The sequence below is a fragment of the Haliaeetus albicilla genome, chromosome 26 (genome assembly GCF_947461875.1).
Source record: "Haliaeetus albicilla chromosome 26, bHalAlb1.1, whole genome shotgun sequence".
Lineage (NCBI taxonomy): Eukaryota > Metazoa > Chordata > Aves > Accipitriformes > Accipitridae > Haliaeetus > Haliaeetus albicilla.
Window position 1 is genome coordinate 21,223,149 of NC_091508.1, and position 19,549 is coordinate 21,242,697.

The 19,549-nt window shown below is 39.6% G+C and overlaps 1 protein-coding gene across 16 annotated transcripts in view; it reads right to left on the minus strand.

Annotated features, from left to right (window-relative positions):
• Positions 1-19,549, minus strand: part of STRBP (spermatid perinuclear RNA binding protein) — a 74,969-nt gene that overhangs the window by 15,292 nt on the left and 40,128 nt on the right. For 9 of the 16 annotated variants that reach the window (XM_069771334.1, XM_069771333.1, XM_069771332.1 and 6 more), the window contains 12 exons: positions 17,238-17,332; positions 16,726-16,821; positions 15,902-16,013; positions 15,191-15,288; positions 14,611-14,722; positions 13,789-13,914; positions 12,716-12,915; positions 10,284-10,442; positions 8,193-8,327; positions 7,138-7,278; positions 5,322-5,445; positions 3,147-3,191 (listed from right to left, as the gene is read on the minus strand). In XM_069771334.1, the coding sequence (XP_069627435.1) occupies positions 3,147-3,191; positions 5,322-5,445; positions 7,138-7,278; positions 8,193-8,327; positions 10,284-10,442; positions 12,716-12,915; positions 13,789-13,914; positions 14,611-14,722; positions 15,191-15,288; positions 15,902-16,013; positions 16,726-16,821; positions 17,238-17,332 (1,443 nt within the window). Of the gene's footprint in view, positions 1-77; positions 524-3,146; positions 3,192-5,321; positions 5,446-7,137; positions 7,279-8,192; positions 8,328-10,283; positions 10,443-12,715; positions 12,916-13,788; positions 13,915-14,610; positions 14,723-15,190; positions 15,289-15,901; positions 16,014-16,725; positions 16,822-17,237; positions 17,333-19,549 lie in introns of those variants that run through there. The other 7 variants (XM_069771326.1, XM_069771331.1, XM_069771330.1 and 4 more) reach the window with 7 other exon arrangements.

Below are 19,549 nucleotides of genomic sequence, written 5' to 3' on the forward strand. Positions count from 1 at the left end.
CTGCATTTAATAACCCTACAACAAGTACAGGTCATTAACTGGATCTGTGTGACTGCATTAGGAAACAGGCAGTACTCTTGTGTTACAACAAAACAGTTTATTTGTGATCAGTGTTTTATATTCTATACATCCTTCACAAATTTAATTTTACATAATCGGATACTTCATTTAAAACGTAAGATTTAAGCTTCTAGTTCTTCCCTATAACAGAAGGCTGGTATAAGTTATTTGAAAATGAGGTAACATTTCACAGAACATTTTTTTCAAGTTTTAGAGAACTAAATTTGCATTTTGTTAAAATCAAAAAGTAGGAAAAAGATGTTTCTTTACAAATGACTTTGCTCAAGTATGTGTTCAAAGAAAACAGGATAAAAAGGCTTTTTTTCTTCTAACATTCTGTACTGTACTGTGTTGTTCAATCAATAGGAATTAGCTTCTGCCATTTGCTAAAAGAATGAGTAGTGGGGAACAGGATAAGTTGGGAATTTCATAACTGGTAACAGAACCATTCTCTTGGGTAAACCTACAGAGAGAAGAAAGGGAGAGGACTCCAAATAAGTTCAGTGATCCAAGAAAGTCAGATAAGAGCTTACAGTAGTGTTCTCATTAACCTTTTCCAGATCAGTCAGTCAATGTGATTTTAGGGTGCAGAGTCCCATTAACAGTAACACTTCGACACTTTGCACTGTTTCAAACAGATGGTTAGCTTAAAGTTTGCTTTAATTTTTGTCCTGGTATTTGGTAAAATTAAAGTAAGCAATATTCTCAAAAGCAGAGTATATATTTGGACTTGAAGCTCTACTTCATAATCTGTATGATAATTAATCTCTACTACCTTGTTCTATGTTCTGAGTTAATTTCACAGGCCAGTTACAATTGCAAATATTCTAGACAGGCACTGCTGTGCATAAGAGAGAACTCACAGGGAGACTGTTCAGCAGCTTTGATAAGCATCCAGGTAGGTCAGCCAAAAATCAAGCACCTACAGTAAATTCTGCATCTGCTTCATTATTCTGCATTTCCTCTCCTGTATTGAAGTGGCAAATCTGGAAAGATTAATATCTGCCTGATTTCATGATTATTAAAGAGTTCTTGTGGCCTCGCAAACTTCTGCACAATTAAATGTTTGTTTGTTTTTTTTAATCTTGCCTATTTAAATTCTAGTATTTAACCTGTATATCCATTTAGAAATCACAAAGCAGCAACAGCAGGTATTCCAGAGCACCAGATGATCAAAGTGAAGTTTCCCAACATGCAACAGCTTACAAAGGCAGAGAGACATATTTACCTTACAGCCAAAAAGCATTATCCCAGTACTTCGCATCACAATCATAAGACATTAAAAACAGAAACTCTTTATGTGAAAAATGGGGGCATTCAATTCCACAATGCTTTGAAGTCAGTGATATGTCACATATATACAGCTAAGTGATTAAAACCCAGCTCTCAAAATAGGCATCATGAGAAAAAACACAAAACGGAAGGAATGAATGAAAAAAGCAAGAAAGCTGCAAGGAAAGTTGGTAACAATTGTATTCTTTTCTTCAGCAGGGAAAGGATTCCTCTCGCGTCACTATGTGTCACTGCTTGTAAAAGTACATACATGCAGATACCACTCAACTTAGTTATAGTCTGTGGCTATTGCTTGGGAAGAACCGGAGGGATTTTTTAAAAATCCATGCCATGATGTAGGCCCTAAACTAAATTTACTTTCTTTTTTTCTTGAGAAAACAAGTAGCTGGTCCTTGCGTAACACAACACAAAAGACAACGCACAGAGTACACTCAATGGGACAGCACTGCTATTGGCTGCCGTTCTGTCAAAGCATTTGGCCAGTCAATAGGGCAGGAATTCTAAAACTAGAGAGGTTTGCTTCAATTTTGAAGTGAGAATTCCACACTGCGAGTGCAGCCCATGGGCCTGTTCTCCTTCCCCTTTCCACTTGCAGGAGCACAGAATAGGACCAGCTGGTCTTAGTCAAGCAAAGCGAACATTTTCAATAAAGCAGTGGCATTCTCGCACTGTTTATAGTTTATACTTCTAAAACAAAGTAATAAAATCAACGTTTTGAAATATTTTTAATTTCTATAATGCTATCAGGTGAGTTGGCATTACCCAAGCTATACAAATTTGAGAGGAACAAGTATTACAAATGCTACAAAAGCTAGAAAATTAATAGCAAATTGCAGGCTGTTTCCCATAGGAAAAACTGCAGGCCTTGAAATGTACTCAACTTGTCATTTGAGTAGCAGGCTTTCACCCAGTCCCTGTGACAGGAGAGGGCAGCGGGACTGGTTTTGGTGGGCTCGCTTTTTGTGTCCCGGGACATATCACTGACTCCAAACTGCTTTGCTCCCATTGCCACATAAACCTCATTCAAAGTAACCAAAAGGGCCGGTTAGAGGTATGCATTGTTAGTCTAGCATAAAAAAAGCCAGTGGGTAGGGAGAAGCTGAGTTAAGAAAAAACCCTTCCATTGTAGCCCTCTGATTATTAGTTTATTTTACAATCTTCATGAAACCAGTGCTTTGCCAGCCTAATATCACTATATTTCTTAGTAAAAAAGCATTGGGGCAAATTACCATGTCCTAGCTTCCTTGCAATCTGATTGCTAATGGTATAAGCTACACAAAAACTATTCTGCTTGTCCCAAGCAGCAGTGTTGTAGCCTGCGGGGAAGGAGTAGGGGGGTGGGTGGGCGCGTATATGCACATGGAGTTCATAGAGCTGACAGCATTAAGGGAGCTTTGTCCACAAGCCACTTACACTTGGGGACAAACATTTTGCCAATGTTACTGTAATGCCATTTAGATAAATACGGGTCAGAGATGCTGAAATAGGCCCTTCGGTAGTCTTTGAATGGAGCACAGATTGGCTGTAAAAAGTAAGAAAACTACTTCAATTCAGTTTCAGTATGAAAGGGAACAGGCAATTAGAACAAGCAGTCCTTCCACAAATCAGGCAAAGCATAGGCAAAAAAGCTACTCCAACCAAAAAAGAACCACAAGGTTATGGCATAAAAGTGTTGTTGTTGTCATGGTTTAAGAGCTTTAATCTCTTTTAATTTCTCCTTGGACTGCCACATGTGGACTGCCACAACAGTTTCTGTCTCATTTCTAATTTGTTAATTATTGGGCTATACATACCGTAAGCTGGTGCAGCAGTACTGTACCCATACGGTGCTCCATAGCCTGCAATATAAACAGATAAGGGATGGGTTTCATTTCCTACAGTATCTGAAAACAATCAGTGTTTGCACACCAACACACAGGGAGGGACCCTTTCTGGTCCTGAAGCAGTACCACAGGAAAAAAAACCTCACACTAATACATCGAAATATTGCTGAAAACACTGAAATCCTTCTACATGGTGGCTTGAAGAACAAGCCTACCCAATGACCTTCTTAAGCCTCAGCATCAGAGTTAAATTCCGTATTTCATTTCCTTAGCATTTTCTTTCAGGTGAAGCCCTCAAGGCTGTACTGTTGGAGCATGGAGTTGGCATGATCCAGACATCCCATATTTGCTTATGTTCTTCCTAATATACAAATACAGTCTAATGCAAAGAACAGTAATTTTCCTCAACTTCCATTATAAAGAGAGGAATGCTAGATGCCTGTGGCAGATACCAACATCGTCATTAGTAAAGCTCCTGTGAATTCTCCTCTGCCATTTCTAACAGACAAAACAAAGTTTCACAAAGGACATCTGAACACCTAGAGGCACACAGAGAACAGTATCTTTTTTCCCCAAAGAGCTAAGCATGACTCTGGAGTGAGACAAAAAGCAACAGTGATAACACCAATCGTAGTTACTACATCTCAGTAGTTCATGAAGGTTTTACTTTTTTTGTGTTTTTTTTTCTGGTAGGATCGCTTGTGTCCATCACAAAAAGCAAGAGATTTCTGAGAAGAATAGGGGATGAAGAGAAATAATCTGTGAAGGCCAAGGCCAATAAAAGCTTAATAACTACAGCGACTGGGAAATTAAACTTATTTCTGGAATAATTCCATGCTGGCAAGAAGCATGCCCCTGGCAGGTTTAAGGGACTCCTCAGGCAGAAAGACAGTTCCAAAAACAATGTTAACAGCCATTAAAAATGAATTACTGGTTTTTAATATTTATAATTACATGAACATACATGAACAATGAAGATGACATGCTGTCAACTGTGCCAGGAAGCAAGGCTACCAAACAACAGGGTCTATGCTATCAGCATGTGTGAACTGCTGAAGGGTGTAATTAGAGTTCATGCTATAATCTGAAAATCTGAGCATAAGGAATATAAGTTTTATTTTTTGGAAGCTATTGGATTTGCTTTGACTAAGGCATCTCCAGCATCTCATTCTTACAAATTTGTCATTCCAAGTAAAAACAATGTCTAGATTTCCTTCACATGTTGCCTGCAAGCCTCAGACATGTTGTAGAGGGTCACAAAGAACAATGCACTTTGAAAAGTAAGGGGAATGAGAAAGTGAACATTTTGTTAACATTTTCTTGTGTTTACATTTTAACATCTTAAAGTCTATGTGCCTGTGATTTTAAATACAACACAACAAAAAGCCCTACACTATTTTGTACCAGCCAGTAGTAGCTGAGCACTTCAGCTCTTCAAGCTGGAACAGTTTTGCTTCCAATGGTTGCAAATCTGCCCTAAAGAAATCAGCAATGAGATTATCCTGACTAGTAACTCACCTGCTCTTTATAGCAAGCACCAAGCATAAACATGAACCAGAGGGCCCCTTGGATTTCAAAAGATGTTTCTGCTAATCAGAACAATGCAGCAGGGATAATGAATTAACATCAGCCACAGTATGAAGGGAAATTCTTTTGGTTTTGGTTTTTTGGCCACCACAGAAGCTACTAATAGATGCTGTGCTCACATGTGCAATTCATGTAGAAAGTTTGTGGGAGCACAGTAACTCCTGAGCGTGCCAACTTAACCTCCCTCCACAAGGGTTTCTTGGGAAAGCCATTCCTAATGCTAAAGGGCACACGATCCAGGAGGTTCTTAGGTAGGAAGAGAGTTTTGGGAATTGTGCCATGGCAGTAAACGATGAAGAAGATATATAATAAAATTATAAAGCCAGGAAAGCCATTATGCCCGTGTGCTCTGTGCATGCTGAGCTTCAAGCTGTACACTCATAAAGGACAGGCACCGCCAGTTTTTCAGCTCTGATTTATTTAAAGCCCCATGAATTCTCCCTTCTGCTTTATCTCAGATGATTAAAGCTGAAGAAACTACTTGCATAGGTGACTGACACACATGGAAAAGAACACCCCAGCAGACAAAAACTATTAGCTATTAGCATTGTGCCTTACCTGGTGTTATGTATCCAGTAGCAGCAGCTGCCCCAACAAATGCCCCTCGTGTTAAAGCACCTCGTCCTCTGCCTCGAACAGCCTGCACCGCTGCAGAAACAGCTGTATTGACAACCCCTTTAGTCTGCCCAGAGTAATAAAAAATAGCAATTCAGAAAGTGAAAGTGTTGCTGGAAATACACAGCCATCTGCATTAAATCACTACCTTTTAAAAAATCTCTTTAAACATGCTTGATGTGCCCATCTTGTTAAAGGTGGAATATGGACTGGAGAAGTACTGTCCTAAAGAATCTGACTGGCAGAAACCAAGCGAGTCCCTTGCCAGGTCACTGACTGCAGCGCACAGCAGTGCACACTGAGCTCAGCATGTTCACTTCACTCAGACCTGGCAGTCAGCATGGTCAGAGTGTGCGTTATTTACCTCCATTTGGTCACACAGGCACGTACGAACACTGGTGGCTTCTGACCCTTTCCCTGCTGTGCCTCGCTGCTGTCTTTCCCACCTCCTTACAAGCTTCCTCTCCTCAACATTGTTTTTTTTTCTCTTCTACCATTCTAAACCCACATAACTTGAACAGGGCCAGGATTCCGCCCCAAAGACAAATAACCACCTCATGACAACACTGGACTGCTTTAACCTAACTTTACTAGAATGCCGCCTTCCTTTTCCCATTGTCACCACCTACAAGCAAAAGAACGGCAAGGAGTTACAGAAGCTGGTGTTGCTCAGCGCATCAGAGCACAGCTTTGCTGTACTAGATGCTCTGACTGCCCCCTGAAAACAATACAATCATGCAAATCTAGCAATTTCAAAGACAAGTTTGGCAGTTACTGCCATCATTGACCTACTGAAAAAAGAACACATGAACACCAGCAAAAAAAGAAAAATCAGAATTTAGGAAGTGCCTGAATCAGAGGTCATTTTCATATCTTAACTGCATGTGGAACATTTATCCTGTGAGGTAGTGTTCTCCTCATTTACTAGACTTTCAACACAGTAATACTCCCAGAAACTGATACTCCTAACCAAAGGTCTTAGGGAAACGGAGAGGACTTATTTTTGGGGTTGTTCTGTAACTAATAAGACTTGACATCTTTTGTAAGTGTATTTTATGATACATTCTGCTCCACTGTGAAATGACAAGAAAATCCTAATTCTAACGTATTTGCACAAGAGACATGAATTGTAATCCTCGGGACTTAGTTCAGACTGTAGCGCTCTGGAGGAAGAACACTGTTGATTAGTTTCTGCTCTGTTCAACCTTAATTTTAATAGATTTGAGAGATCATTGTGGCTATTAACCCTAATGAACAAGACTGAGCTTTTTATTATACAAGTCTTCCTCACCAAACAAAATGGTTCATCTGAAAATTTGAAAAGGTGCAGAAAAGGTGCCAAAATTTCATCTTACTTCAGAATCTAGAGTTAAGGCCTTTACCTGGCTATAAATGACTTATCCCCTAAGTCCACACACCTTACATGATGGAGCAGCACACTATGGCTCTGGCCTGAAACACAAGGGACTTCCACATCATCACCGGTTGAACCACTGACCTTATTGTATCTCCTCCAGCTAATCAGCACCTCTCTTTCTTTGTGCCTCCTTTTCTACTGTATTTCCCACAATATGGTCCCACCTATCAGATTATATTGTTATACTACAATAATTATTATAGAAGAATAAAAATAGAAACCTTACATGTGTGCATAAAACAAGAGACTGAAATCACTTGCTTCCTGTTGAAGTTCTTGTATCATAAAACAGCCCAGAGTTGTGATAACAGAGCAGTCCAAAAAGCAAGTAACAATTCTTACCTGAGGAAGAATCTTCTTTTTCTTGTTGTTTGCTGCATTAGGCCCAGAAAACAGTTTTTCAAGTGCTGCTAATGCAGCACTTGCTTTTGCTACTTTCTTATTTGGGCCTGCACCTCTGAACTTCTGCCCATCTACTTCTACCTGAAAATTGAGACATGAGTTTATGCCTAGTATTGATCCTTGGGAATACCATGCTCCACCCACTCGTCATGATGTGCCATCCATAAAGAATTTCAGTAGTAAAAAGAAAAAAAAAGTCCTCAGTGTTTTATGTGACAAATTTCTACTGCTTCTAGATTATGAAACTGATAAAGAATACCTAAGTGATCCTGTGAACCATTATATTGCAGATATTAGGAATCTGGAAACTACACGTGCAATTAAAAGAGGACCAGTATACCTATTTGATACTTAATTTAGCCCATATGCTTGAGCTTCTCAACACATGAATGATACTGCTAGGAAACAGGGGTTTTAGGAATCATTTGAGGCTCCCCTCATCTTTATCAATGTCTTATATACCAAGATCTTTGCCTACACTATACATACACTGTTTAACTGGGATGCTACCTCATACCACTTTAGAACTCAGTGCTACTTCAGAGGTAGCAAAAGTAGATGAAGAAATCAAATGAGTTTGCCCTCTGCTACAGTCATTCCAAATACCCCTGGTTAGCTGGCAATAGGAGATTCAAATGTTGTCACTGACATGGGGTTACCAAGTACGTTTGCAAAATTTGCAAATCAGATATTTTTGTCAAGCTGTGGATCTTCTACTTCCCTCCTCCTCACATCAAGACATGATGTAGCTTGGGGCTGTCAGAATCCAGTTTTAATTCCCACTGTATCTTCCTAAAGCATAAAAGATATTCCTTTTCCCAGTCTAATCATCACAGCAGCAATAAGAGATACAAAAACCTGAAAACATCAACACCACAGACATGCATTGCAAAAAGCAAACTACAAAAAATCTGAACTATAGCAGCAAGCAACTCCAAAGACTGAAGCACTGTTAATAAAACCACCTACCAACTCTGTAACTCTGCTTCACTCACCTCCATCACAAAGCGCTTGTCATGGCTTCCACCAGTCTCGGAGATGAGCTCATACTTCAGACCTCTTCTTTTTTCATTGAGCTCCATCACCGGGTTTTTGCCACTTGCTGTGAGTATAGGACCCTGAGTTCTTACCTAGAGACACATTTATGGTGTTGCTTTAGAGCCTTTATCTCTTCAAAAGGCAGACTAACTTCTACAGCATTGTGGCTTACAGTGCCACATGGCCAGCCACTTAGAGAATGCCAGCGTTATCACTGTGTCAAGCCTCTGCAATAGCCTGTTCTTCCCAACACGTAGGCCTCGGCAGGCTTCCCACGAACAGGCCCACATTGAAAGTGACACTGCCTTGGCTTCAATATAACGTGCTGTGCTAGAACAGCAGATGGCAAGTCTCTTCTCTAAAGAACAGCAGGGGGACAAACAATACTGTAAAAGAAGTCACACCCTCTTTATTTTTGTTGGTGAGAGCTACTGTCCTCGTGGCCTGGTAACTACGCAAACTGAACATTACATCAGCTGGACTTGGAATTTCAACCCTGAGAATATCCAAAGCTGAGGTGATGGTGTCAAGTTCCTTGAAACCGAAGGCTTTAGCACTGAAAGGAGATCAGCCTTCCCAACCTTGCACACACACATCTCTGCTGCTCGATCTAATTACATCCTGGCACTACTGAGCTCTGACTGAAGAAGTCTCATATCCCGGCTCACATGTTTCAGCAGAAATATCTATAACTGTTTGGAAAGCAAGGAAGGTAAAGCTAAGATCTCAGCGCACCAGCATATCAGCCTGCATTAGAGTGCACTCTGCTACAGATACACATGACTACTCGCTAATGAAGAAAAAGATGATTAAGGGACCAAAACCATGTTTTCCAAAGCAACTTCTTATTTTGGATAAAGATCAGGAGTCCTAGTACCAGGACCTGCCCTTTGAAAGTAAAGTGTCTCAAAAGTGTAAACATGGACACCCAAAGTCATGTTTTAACATCTTGACCAGTGTTCAAAGAACAGAACAATTACTTAGATTTACAGCACAACACCCACCCACCCCACCCCCCGTAGTCCTGGAAAAAAGCATTATAACGAAAAAGAAAGCAGAGATCTACAATGGTTTATCAGTACAGCCCCCAGAGAACTTGCCACAGAGCTATCAGGCAGACAAACAAATACACAAATTAATGCTGTTACTCAGCCTTTACACAGGATGCTTCTCCAAAATCCCTGGTGGCATTTATGAACACTGGCTGAGGAAATCAGGAAGAGAAGGGTAAAAGGGATGACATCTAAGCATGAGTTTAAAATCTCCTGGTTTCTCAATGGTGAAAAAGAAACAAATACCAGAAATACTTTAAGAAAATACCCAATTAATGTACTACAGACCCATCACAGCTTGATTCCTGAGGACATTCAGCCAAAGTTACTAAAGTTACTAGAATTTTGTCCTTTGAGGAATATTCTGTTTCCCACAACTTCAGTGAGAAAACAAGCATAGCATGCTCCTTATAGCACCTGACTTCAGCTACAAGTGCCAAAGTTAAAGTATATTCTATTGAAACTGGAGCATTTTCAATGCAGCATTTTCTAGTCCATTCAATATGCACAGAGGTATTAGGTTTTACATTTCTTAACATCTCCTAACGAATTTTTATATTTTCATTCATCGTCATGTGTATTAGTTTAAAATACTAAGTATACCTTTTTGACAACCTGCTATTGCAAAACAGATATTGTGAAACTTGCATTACTAGAGCCCAAAGGCACCGAACAAGATGGAGCTGTCCCAGTTGTAAGACCATACATAAGCTAACTAGAAGAGACAACACCTGTCTCAAAGTTTATGGTCTTACGAGGACAAGACGGCTACCCCACCTTAAACTTGAGGAAAGGAGGCACAAAGGTCAGTTATTTGACCACAGTGACACAAACCTTATGGCAGATCTGAGACTGGAAACTCTCTCTTAATGCCTCATCCACCACCCTAACTAAAACGCCATCCTCTTCTGGGAGAAGAGAAAAGAAGAACCCATAAAACCAGAAAAAACAACCCAAAACCTCTCCATCACTTGTACTTTTTAATGCAATACTCACCTCTAGGGTAGCGGAGGTGTCAGCTGTGGAATTTCCAGTATTATTGCTTGAGATTGAAGACGTTGTTTCATTTTTACCTTCAGTATCTGATTTTTCATCAGAACTCATACACTCCACATCTGCATCAAAACCAGTTGGATACCCCATTGCTTGTAAAACCTACAACAAAGCCACATGAACTGAACTGTAGAATAGGTAGCAGTACAGAAACAAATACAAAGCTGATCACAACACAAAAGAATGCCCACCCTACACTAAATAAAGGCAGATTGCTTAGAAATACATTTTCTCCTGTGTTGAAATGGAGAAGAACACAGTAGCAATGGGGAAAATAGTTGCAGGTTTCCAAAAGTGAAATCAACACAAACAGAATTTTAGTCTCAAAGATAGCAATTACTCATCATTTATCATCTCAAGAATTCTTTGTAAAATAATAGATTAAAATTCAGAAATGCATCCACTACATGATGCTGCTTAACAGTATAAGGAGATTGTTTTGCACACCATTTTCCCCCTCTCTGTATATATGGGCAGATCAAGAGATTGACTGTAGGGCAAACAATAAAGCATTGTACTTCTACAAGATGGTACTTCTGGAGCTTCCGAGGAAACTGCAGGCGACAGCCAGTAGGTACCCAAGTGGTATACAAAATGTGCCCCTGAAGCTAGAGGGCTGATACCACCTCCCTTGCTTGCATCTTTCAGCAACACCAGAGGGTAGATGCTTCCAAAGCAGGTGTACAGGGAGCAAATTCCTGAACCGAGATGTGAGGTGAAGGAATGCCCAGTTAGCAGAGTAGCAAACTGTCTGTCTGCAGTAAGCCTACTTCTTAGTGAACCTTGCTTTCTCCATGCTGCTTACAACCAGGAGCTGTATAGCAAATGAAATTTTACTGATTAAGGTACTATTCATCCATTCCTTCAAAAGCATCCTCCACTAGCAAGGCTGCCCTCTCCTTTAACCAGCTGCCTAACCTAGTTGTATGGAGGTACCTGACACAGGCCCAGAAGAATCTGAAAAGAATCTGAAGCTCCACTGAAAATTTAGTCTCAAGAACAAAGTGCAAAAGTCACTAGGTTCCAACACTGAATTGAGAACTGCATGGGTAACTCCAGGCTCAGCTCCCATACAACCATGGTACATTTGGCTGCATTTTCAGGGCTTCTAAATTTTAAAAAGGTCAGATCTAGAAACTGAAATGGTCACATTATTCCCTCTTATAAGTCTAGGAAAGCAGGGCCTGGATCTGCTAGGAAAAAAAAAAAAAAAAAAAGAAAGAAAAAAAGAAAGCCAGTCTCTACCACACCACCCATTTCCTCTTGGCTTGAATCATGGATGTTTTGGAAGTGTAGCCCAGGATTTGTGTATGTGTAAATTTAGAGAAAAGAGCTGGGTAGGCACCAGCACAGATGTGGCTGATGCAGAGAGGTTCAAGGGCAGAGAAGTCACAGCTTTTCAGGGCAAGTTTTCTATTTTTTTTTAAACAACTGCAGGGAGGGAGGGAGGGAGGGAGGCAAAATAAAAGAACGAGGCAGAAGGTCTGGAAGGACACACATGCAGAGAGCTACTTTTCCTGGAGGAACAACACATTCCCTCAGATTACTTCTGGACACTTTGAACTTGAAAGCACATGGGACAATGGGATTTTTCAAAACTGAAATCAAAGGAAAGCAGCAAGTTGCCAGAGGAAGCTTCTAAAAAGGAAACTCTTGTTCAAAACAAAAAGCAAAGAATGACAGATGGGCTTGCTCCTATCATAAGTGCAGTTCCATTAAATGAGGTTCTCTTTCACATCAATTGTCTGCAGGAAACTTTTGTTTCTTCCCAGAAACCCAGCAGGCTCGGTCTGCTTTAGCAGTCTGAACTGTCCTCATGCAATACAACACAGATGTTCATGTTAGGTGTTCCGTCTATTGCTGTTTTACAGACCTAAGCTCTGTCATGTAGAGCACCTACAAGAAGCAACAGTAGGTTGACTAGTACCTGAATGATATCAGTCTCTTACTGAAAAATTGACTGGAGACCAATCATTTATGTACATTGTTTATCCCAGTGTGCAAAGGTACTCTTCAGACACTGAAGACAGGAAACAACTCCATGTTGCCAGGAGCTCACAACCCAGGAATGGACACAGATAATGAAGGGGAGAAAGAGGGAGCCACCAACATGCTGTTTTCAAAGAACAAAACTGAACCCCTCCAGTCCAGAACTTAAATGCCACATTCAATCCATTGTTAACTGAGCTACCTGCAGAGCCCTGGGAAGTTCTCCCTCCCCTGCACTAGTGTAAAACCAGTGACACTCTTTGAGCCATGCCCAGCTTCATCCAATTTTTTTTGTAATTTTGAGGCTGCATATTACTAGTTCTAACCATATTTCATACTCGATGTTCCAAGATCTGGGGTTAGCAGATTACTTCAGGCTGCCTTACCTTCACTGCCACATGGAGCTTGGCTGTTTTCTTAGAAGGTCCTGATGCTTCATATGTCGTACCATCAACATCTACAGACATTGTGAAGACTGGGGCATGGACTGGACCAGACTGTGACAGCAGCTTATACTGAAGCCCTGGCCTGATTTGGTTCAGCCTCATCAGAGCATTCATGAGATCTATTGCTTTACTATCTAGTACTGGTACAAGATAGTAGAAGGGGGGGCAGGGCAGGGGGGAGAAAAAGGGGGGGAAATGAACAAAACAAGATGAACAAAAAAATGAATCAGTTTGCATTTCAGTGCCTTCTGTCTGTATAAAGGAGCAAAACAACCCCTCAGCCTCTTAGTTGAGGATAGCCATAACGATGGTAAGTCTTTAATAAGCCATTCTATTTTGGGTAATGACTATAATGACCCATTTTTTAATATTGTTAACACAATTTTTTTGCAGCTAGCTATATTCTCCCTGGCTGCTATAAAAGGAGTAACAACTTTTATAGGTAGTGAGGAACCAGATCCAGAACTGGCACCAAAGTAGCACAATGAAAACAGTCCCCAGAACTGACTGGATCCCAGCAGTGCTGAGAGACTTCTAGTCTGTGCATATATGCAGTGTCAATGTTTTGTAGATTAAGCGTTTTATTTTTCTTGTGGGAGGTCTTGAGAGACCAACAACTAGCTCAAGAAGGAGAAGAATGCAAAAAGGCAAATTTTCACACAGCAAAGTCACTGCAGTATTTTTAAAAAAAAAAAAAAAAACCAACCAAAAAACCCCACAGTACAGGGACATTATCAATAAAACACCTCAGCTGCTTGGGCAACTTAAATTTTACTGTAAAACTTAACGAGTAATCCCATTTAAAAATGCAAATCATTCAGTTGGTAAAACATGCCAGGGAAAATTCAGATGCACAATGTGTCTGACATTCCGAATGTGGGGTGATAGAGACAACATTTTTTGTTCCAAAGACTTTTTCACATGCTATTCCACACCAACACAAAGAAGCTTTTAAACCACCTCCCACTGTACAATAGATCTTTGAAAACAGAATGGAGAAGCGTTGCACTTACTTTTCCTCAGATTACGCTTCATCTTTTTATTTGGATCTTTATCGTCCCCGACACTATCTTCAAATGGTCTCTTAAGAGCAGATGAGCCTGTACCTAGGGTATAAATTTCCTTGTAATATGGGTATGCTATTAGAAAAACAAAATTCCACAGCAGGAGTCTGATTAGTCCCATACTGTTCCTTGCATGTTTATAACGAAAAGAACTCAACCATCAGTCAAAGCCTTAGTGCTACACGTAGGCCACTATTAGCTTATTGCTCACTGTACCATGCTATGCAAGATGTCTGTTTCCAATATCATGTGTGACATAAGTGGTGTAATTCTGCATTGTTGTTTTTTACAGTTAGTCTAAGGCAAGAACTCTAATAGTATTGTTTTTACAAAAAATATAAATGGAAGTTTATTTTAATAGCTGTATACTGCTTTCTAGGAAGAATTCTTCAGTAATTCTTATTATGGACACTCATTATATGCTTTTTGACCAGTCTACAGTCTCTCCTTCCCCAGCATAAGAATCATAAACACTACTTTTACTCTTCAGACCCCAAAAGACTTTTTGTTTAAAGAAAATCATCAGCTATATTCTAGCTGTGCTGCTGCTCCTTTGTTGGTACTTCTAGAAAACAGAACTTCCAGATTTTCTCCTGACAATGAAATTTAAAAAAAAGAGGAAAAAAGAGGAAAAAAAAAAACCACACCACATTTAACACAGAGAAAAGCCTTTACCTTGCATTCACAGCATGTAAGTCAGGAATTTCACCCATTCTAAATTAACCCCTATTTTACTGCCCAATTAGTGATTTTGGAGCAAACAATACCTACCTTCTTTGTCAGTTACTGACCAGGAATATTTCTGAAATGACTTATTTGATGGGAGGGGATCCATTTCCAAAACCTTATAGATCTGACCAAAGGCTGATAATCTGAGGGCATGCTATAAGGTGACAGTAGAAACGGAAGTTACATCACAGGACTACTTTACCTTGGTTGTCTAAGTTTCTAAATAAGCTTGTAGACAAAACCCCACTTCTATGAGAAATCAGCTTCTACAGCTATCTTCTATGATAGCTATAGAAAATGCTAATGTCTAAAAACTTAACACTCATTAATTTCTCTAATACGAAGTGCAGGGCACGTTGACAGCCTACTCAAAGGCGCTGTGCCATAAGCACTGGAGGTGGGATGCAAGTGGTACACCGACATTAGGCTGCCTTTTGTAAGGATTAGATTTCATACACATTTAACTCTTGCACTCATGAACTATCATTGCATCTTTCCAGGGTAGCGCACCGGAAGAACAGTCAGGAATGCCATTAATATAACCCATCCTGGCAGAGAATACATCGTATTAATGAGCTGAAATCTTCACTGTTATAGCTCTTCAGATGTACAAGTTTTCTACCTGAGCACTGTGCGTAATGGCTTCTTTTTGCTGAACTGTCATATAAGACAAAGCATCTGTTGGCTCCCGTTCACAGGGGTCATGCAGACCAGGGCCTCCTAGGAGGGAAAGAGGCAAAGCTGATTATTGAGAGTAAACAAGAAGCAATATGAAGGTGGGGACTGACAGATATTGCAACAGCAAGTCTCAGTCTTCAGCAGAGTGACAAGCGCACCTTTTCCACTAAGGGATTCAAACATCATACAAAGCAAGCTAACCCCAAGATTTTAATCCCTGCAGCAATAGCCACAGAATTTATCAGGGTTAACACTGCACATGTCTAATAGCATGAACTAAAAGCAGAAGGTTTAAAAAAAACCAAATAATTTGGATAGATATGTAGATTTTGATGAATCTATAGAAGACAGATGGTCATGAAGTCTTTTTATTTGTTTGCAACCCCTTAATGAGATATGGGTTAATTTATAAACAAACCTAACATTCCCCATTAACTTCTACTGCATTGGAAGTACTCATTCAAACAGTTACAACTATGCAACTTCCTTTTTTCTTTTTTTCTTTTAATTTTAAACAAGAAACTATTCATTTAGCTCCACTGCAAGTTAGGAGTTCAAGACAGGCATTTTTCATCGAATAATCATACAGCAAGAGCAAAACATTAAGGCTGTCTGATCAACCTTTTGTGTTCCTGAAGTGAATTTGGCCCCTTACCGGGAAGCAGAATTCCAGATGCCAAACACTCCATCACTCGTCGCAATGCTTCCCCAGCGCCCAAAGGTCTATTACAAGTACCTATAGATTTTTCACATATAAGCTCGAGTGGCTAGAAGACATTAAATTACGATTAGTATGGACACAAGGGTAACTGTAATGCAGTTAAATATGGAGGGGTAGAGGGGAAGAATATTCACATCAGCTTACTTCATTTTTAATCCACTACAAGTCTAACCAACAGAGACATCCATCCCAGAGGACAGTTCATGGCACATGTATTTGTTCCCTGCTCCGAGTCACCTTTTGAGGAAACCAACTCCTGTCCGTTAACTGCCCAGGAATTCTAAAAGGAGGAGCCTTCTAAAGCCAAGTCACATGAATATTCTGCTCCTCTCAGAGGGTTACCAGTTCTATGTGAGAGAAAACACTGCCTCCGCTGACCAATAAAGAGTTCCTCTCTGGACATGCAGAGCATTTGGCCCTCCCCAAACCTGCTAATGTAAAATGGTATCCTCTGGTAGGAGCAGCACTTGGAGGCAACAAGTGGGATTCTACTGCAAATCCTTGAGGATGGGCAAGGCCCGCATCATTACGCCTCCTTCCATGGTATCTGTACACCTTACAGACTCAGCCAATATTCCTGTTCTCTTTCCTTCCTACAAGCACTTTTCTACACAGGTAACGGTTAGTGGGGAGTAAAGGGAAGGGGGGTTTAAGGAGGCATTTCATACAATGCGTTGTTTCCTCCAATCCAGACACTGCTACAATTCTCAGGAGATCTGAGACCTGACTTTGTGGCCTTCAACTCTTTCTGTACTTACCCATCCTTTCAGTGGTGCCCATGTGGGGACTCTGTTGCACAAATCCCGCAGAATACGAAGGACAATTACACATGATTTTAGTCCATTTGCCCTGGCCTAAAACAAACAAAATGATTCCAATACACCTGCAAAAACCTGGCCTTCAATTTTGCTTTTCTTTTTAAATGCACAGAGTCCTGGGATAGATTTTTTAATTATTATTACTTAATACTTAATCAGCTTCATGCAAAATAAAAACAGTTATATAAAAGCAAAATACTTCAATTTAGAGAGACATATAAAAAAAAGGAAGCAAAATGTCAAGATTGCTTTTGTAGCCTCATGACAACTCTAGACCAGTCGGCTGTCTACCTGTCACGTTTGCCCTTGCACAGTACAGCACTGAATTCGGAATTCTAGACCTTTGCTCTATTAGGGACTAGTCAGAAATTAAAGAGGCATCAAAATTAAAACTGTCTCAAATTAAACCTCGTAAGGCTACAGTAACAACAAGGTAAGAACAAATAGCCAACCTGAAACCATTTGGCGTGCCGCAGAGACGCCAAGGCCTCCAGGCATTTCTGCCTGTCCAATAAGTCCGGAGGATCTTTCATCGCAACATTATCTACTGGTAAAAATGGGATAAAAAGAGACAGATACAATTTGACCAAGGGGTTTCTGTCACAATACAAAAAGAGCGGCAGCATCTCAATGAGATAATAAGACTCCCAGAATTTAAGTGCACTGTGTTATTTAATTTAAACAAGCCATTAAAGGTAGTAAATGTGCACGTGTGCAACAGAAGCAAAGGCATTCACTCCTTGTAAAATAATAGTAATAATAAAGATGGCCACTGCTACAGACAATCTGGGATCTTATTAAAAATGTAGAACACATTTCAGGGCAGAAAATAGCTATATAGCACTTTTTTTTGGGGGGGGGGGGGGTATTGGGCTTCCCCCCCCCCCCTTCTTTACCTTCTTTGTGATTTTCATTCCACAAAGGTGGCACAGAATTTCAAAGAGACAAGCTTCTTTTGACAAGAGGGAGATATTCTTGGGGGGGAAGTATGAAAAAAATTGTAATAGGTAGAAAATGAAGTTATGTCCATGCAATTGTTGCGAATTCCAAAGAAAAAAATTTAATAGATTTGAAATATTATTGCATGAACAGTACTAACCAATATAATCCAGTGAAAGAAATATACAAGAAATGCTAGTAAGAAATTTTACAGTTTGATTAGGCTTTCATATAACCAGAACATATGAAAGAAGTGAGTAAGTTTGGTAACTTCCAGATTATTAACATATTAGAGAGGTAGTCCTTTCTTGTAAAAATCTTCTCTTCCCAACAGCAACTGAAATCAACAGAGGAAATTCAAAGAAGGATTTGAGAGACAAGACACTGATATCTTCTGTGCAGGTTTACACTTTTTTTCCACCCTCACCCCACCTTTTCTCTTTTTTTATCCAGCATGCAAAAAACTGCTTTTAGCAGTCACATCCAATTCTATATTGAGGGACATCTTGTATCAGTCTTCCCTAATTTTTTTTTTATTTTTTTTAAATCTTAAGGAGTTATTAGCATTCAGATTCCCTGGAAACTCTGTACAAATGACAGATTTTGCATATCTGTGAAATCAGGTTAAAAAGATTTTAGTTTTTAGCTGACATGAGAAGAACGCATTGGAAGAACTAAACAAATCCATGGTTCAACTAAAACCTTGAATATGTTATTTTCCTATGAAATACACAATTACTTTTTATTTCAAAATAAAAAATTTGGAAATCAAGTCTTTTCGTTATTCACAATGGTCAGTTCTCGAGGTCTTGAGATACCTATGCAGGTCTGAATGAAATAATATCCATTCTAAATTGAAGACTATGCTAGATAAGCAAAATCCAGCAAGACATTTAAAATATGAGGACAAGTTAGGAGGAAAAAAGTACCATCAGTTTGTAGTACAATTTATTAGTAACATCTCAAAGTAGATTTTCATAGGTTACTTTGGATAGTATTGGTTGCACGTGCAACTGCATTTTTTAAAGTTGCTTCACCTCCTCTACCATTCAATGGGAAGGTTACTGTGGTAAAAGCACATTATGTTATGATGGATAAAAGAGCCCAAAGCCAAAAAAAAACCCCAAAACCCCCACCAAAACCCAAACCAAAAACCCCAGTGTAAAACTGAACAGAACCAGGTATCTTGTCTGACAGTTCCTAGTTGCAGTTCACCCCTGCTGGCTCTGCTGTCAGCAGAAGACTTAAGTGCTATAAGCTTATTTTCTAACCCCAATGAACTTGGCAGCAGATATTTGCATTGCTTTTTATTGCCCTCATCAACAGTATTACAATATTGGGATTAATCACTCCTCTTGCCTGTTTTCCAAATAAAAGCTGCAAAGTCTCAAAGCATTGGATTTCTATGAGCATAAAAGGTCACTTTGGAACACAAGATTTGCTTCTAAGTTTCCTTTGCAGTTTCTTTATTTTCAGGAGTAATGTTTTGTGGCACACAATTACTAAACGTACATTTACATAGTTCTGCAAGAAAACTTTATGGTGGACAATATAAACATCTGCTTAAAGCTCATGTATTGTATAAAACAACTACTGTCAATGAATGATCAGAATCTTATTTTAAAACGTTAGAAATGGCAAAGGTGACTGATTGCAAAATCATTAATTTTTTTTTCAGTGAACTGGATTTTTAAATGCCTAGGGACTTTTACTCAGTATGGTACAAGGCTTTGCTAAAGTCTGTTGCAGCCATTGACGAAGTAAATTAATTTTTCCTTTAAACTACAAACAAACAGAATACATGTCATCTGCCATTCAGGTGAAT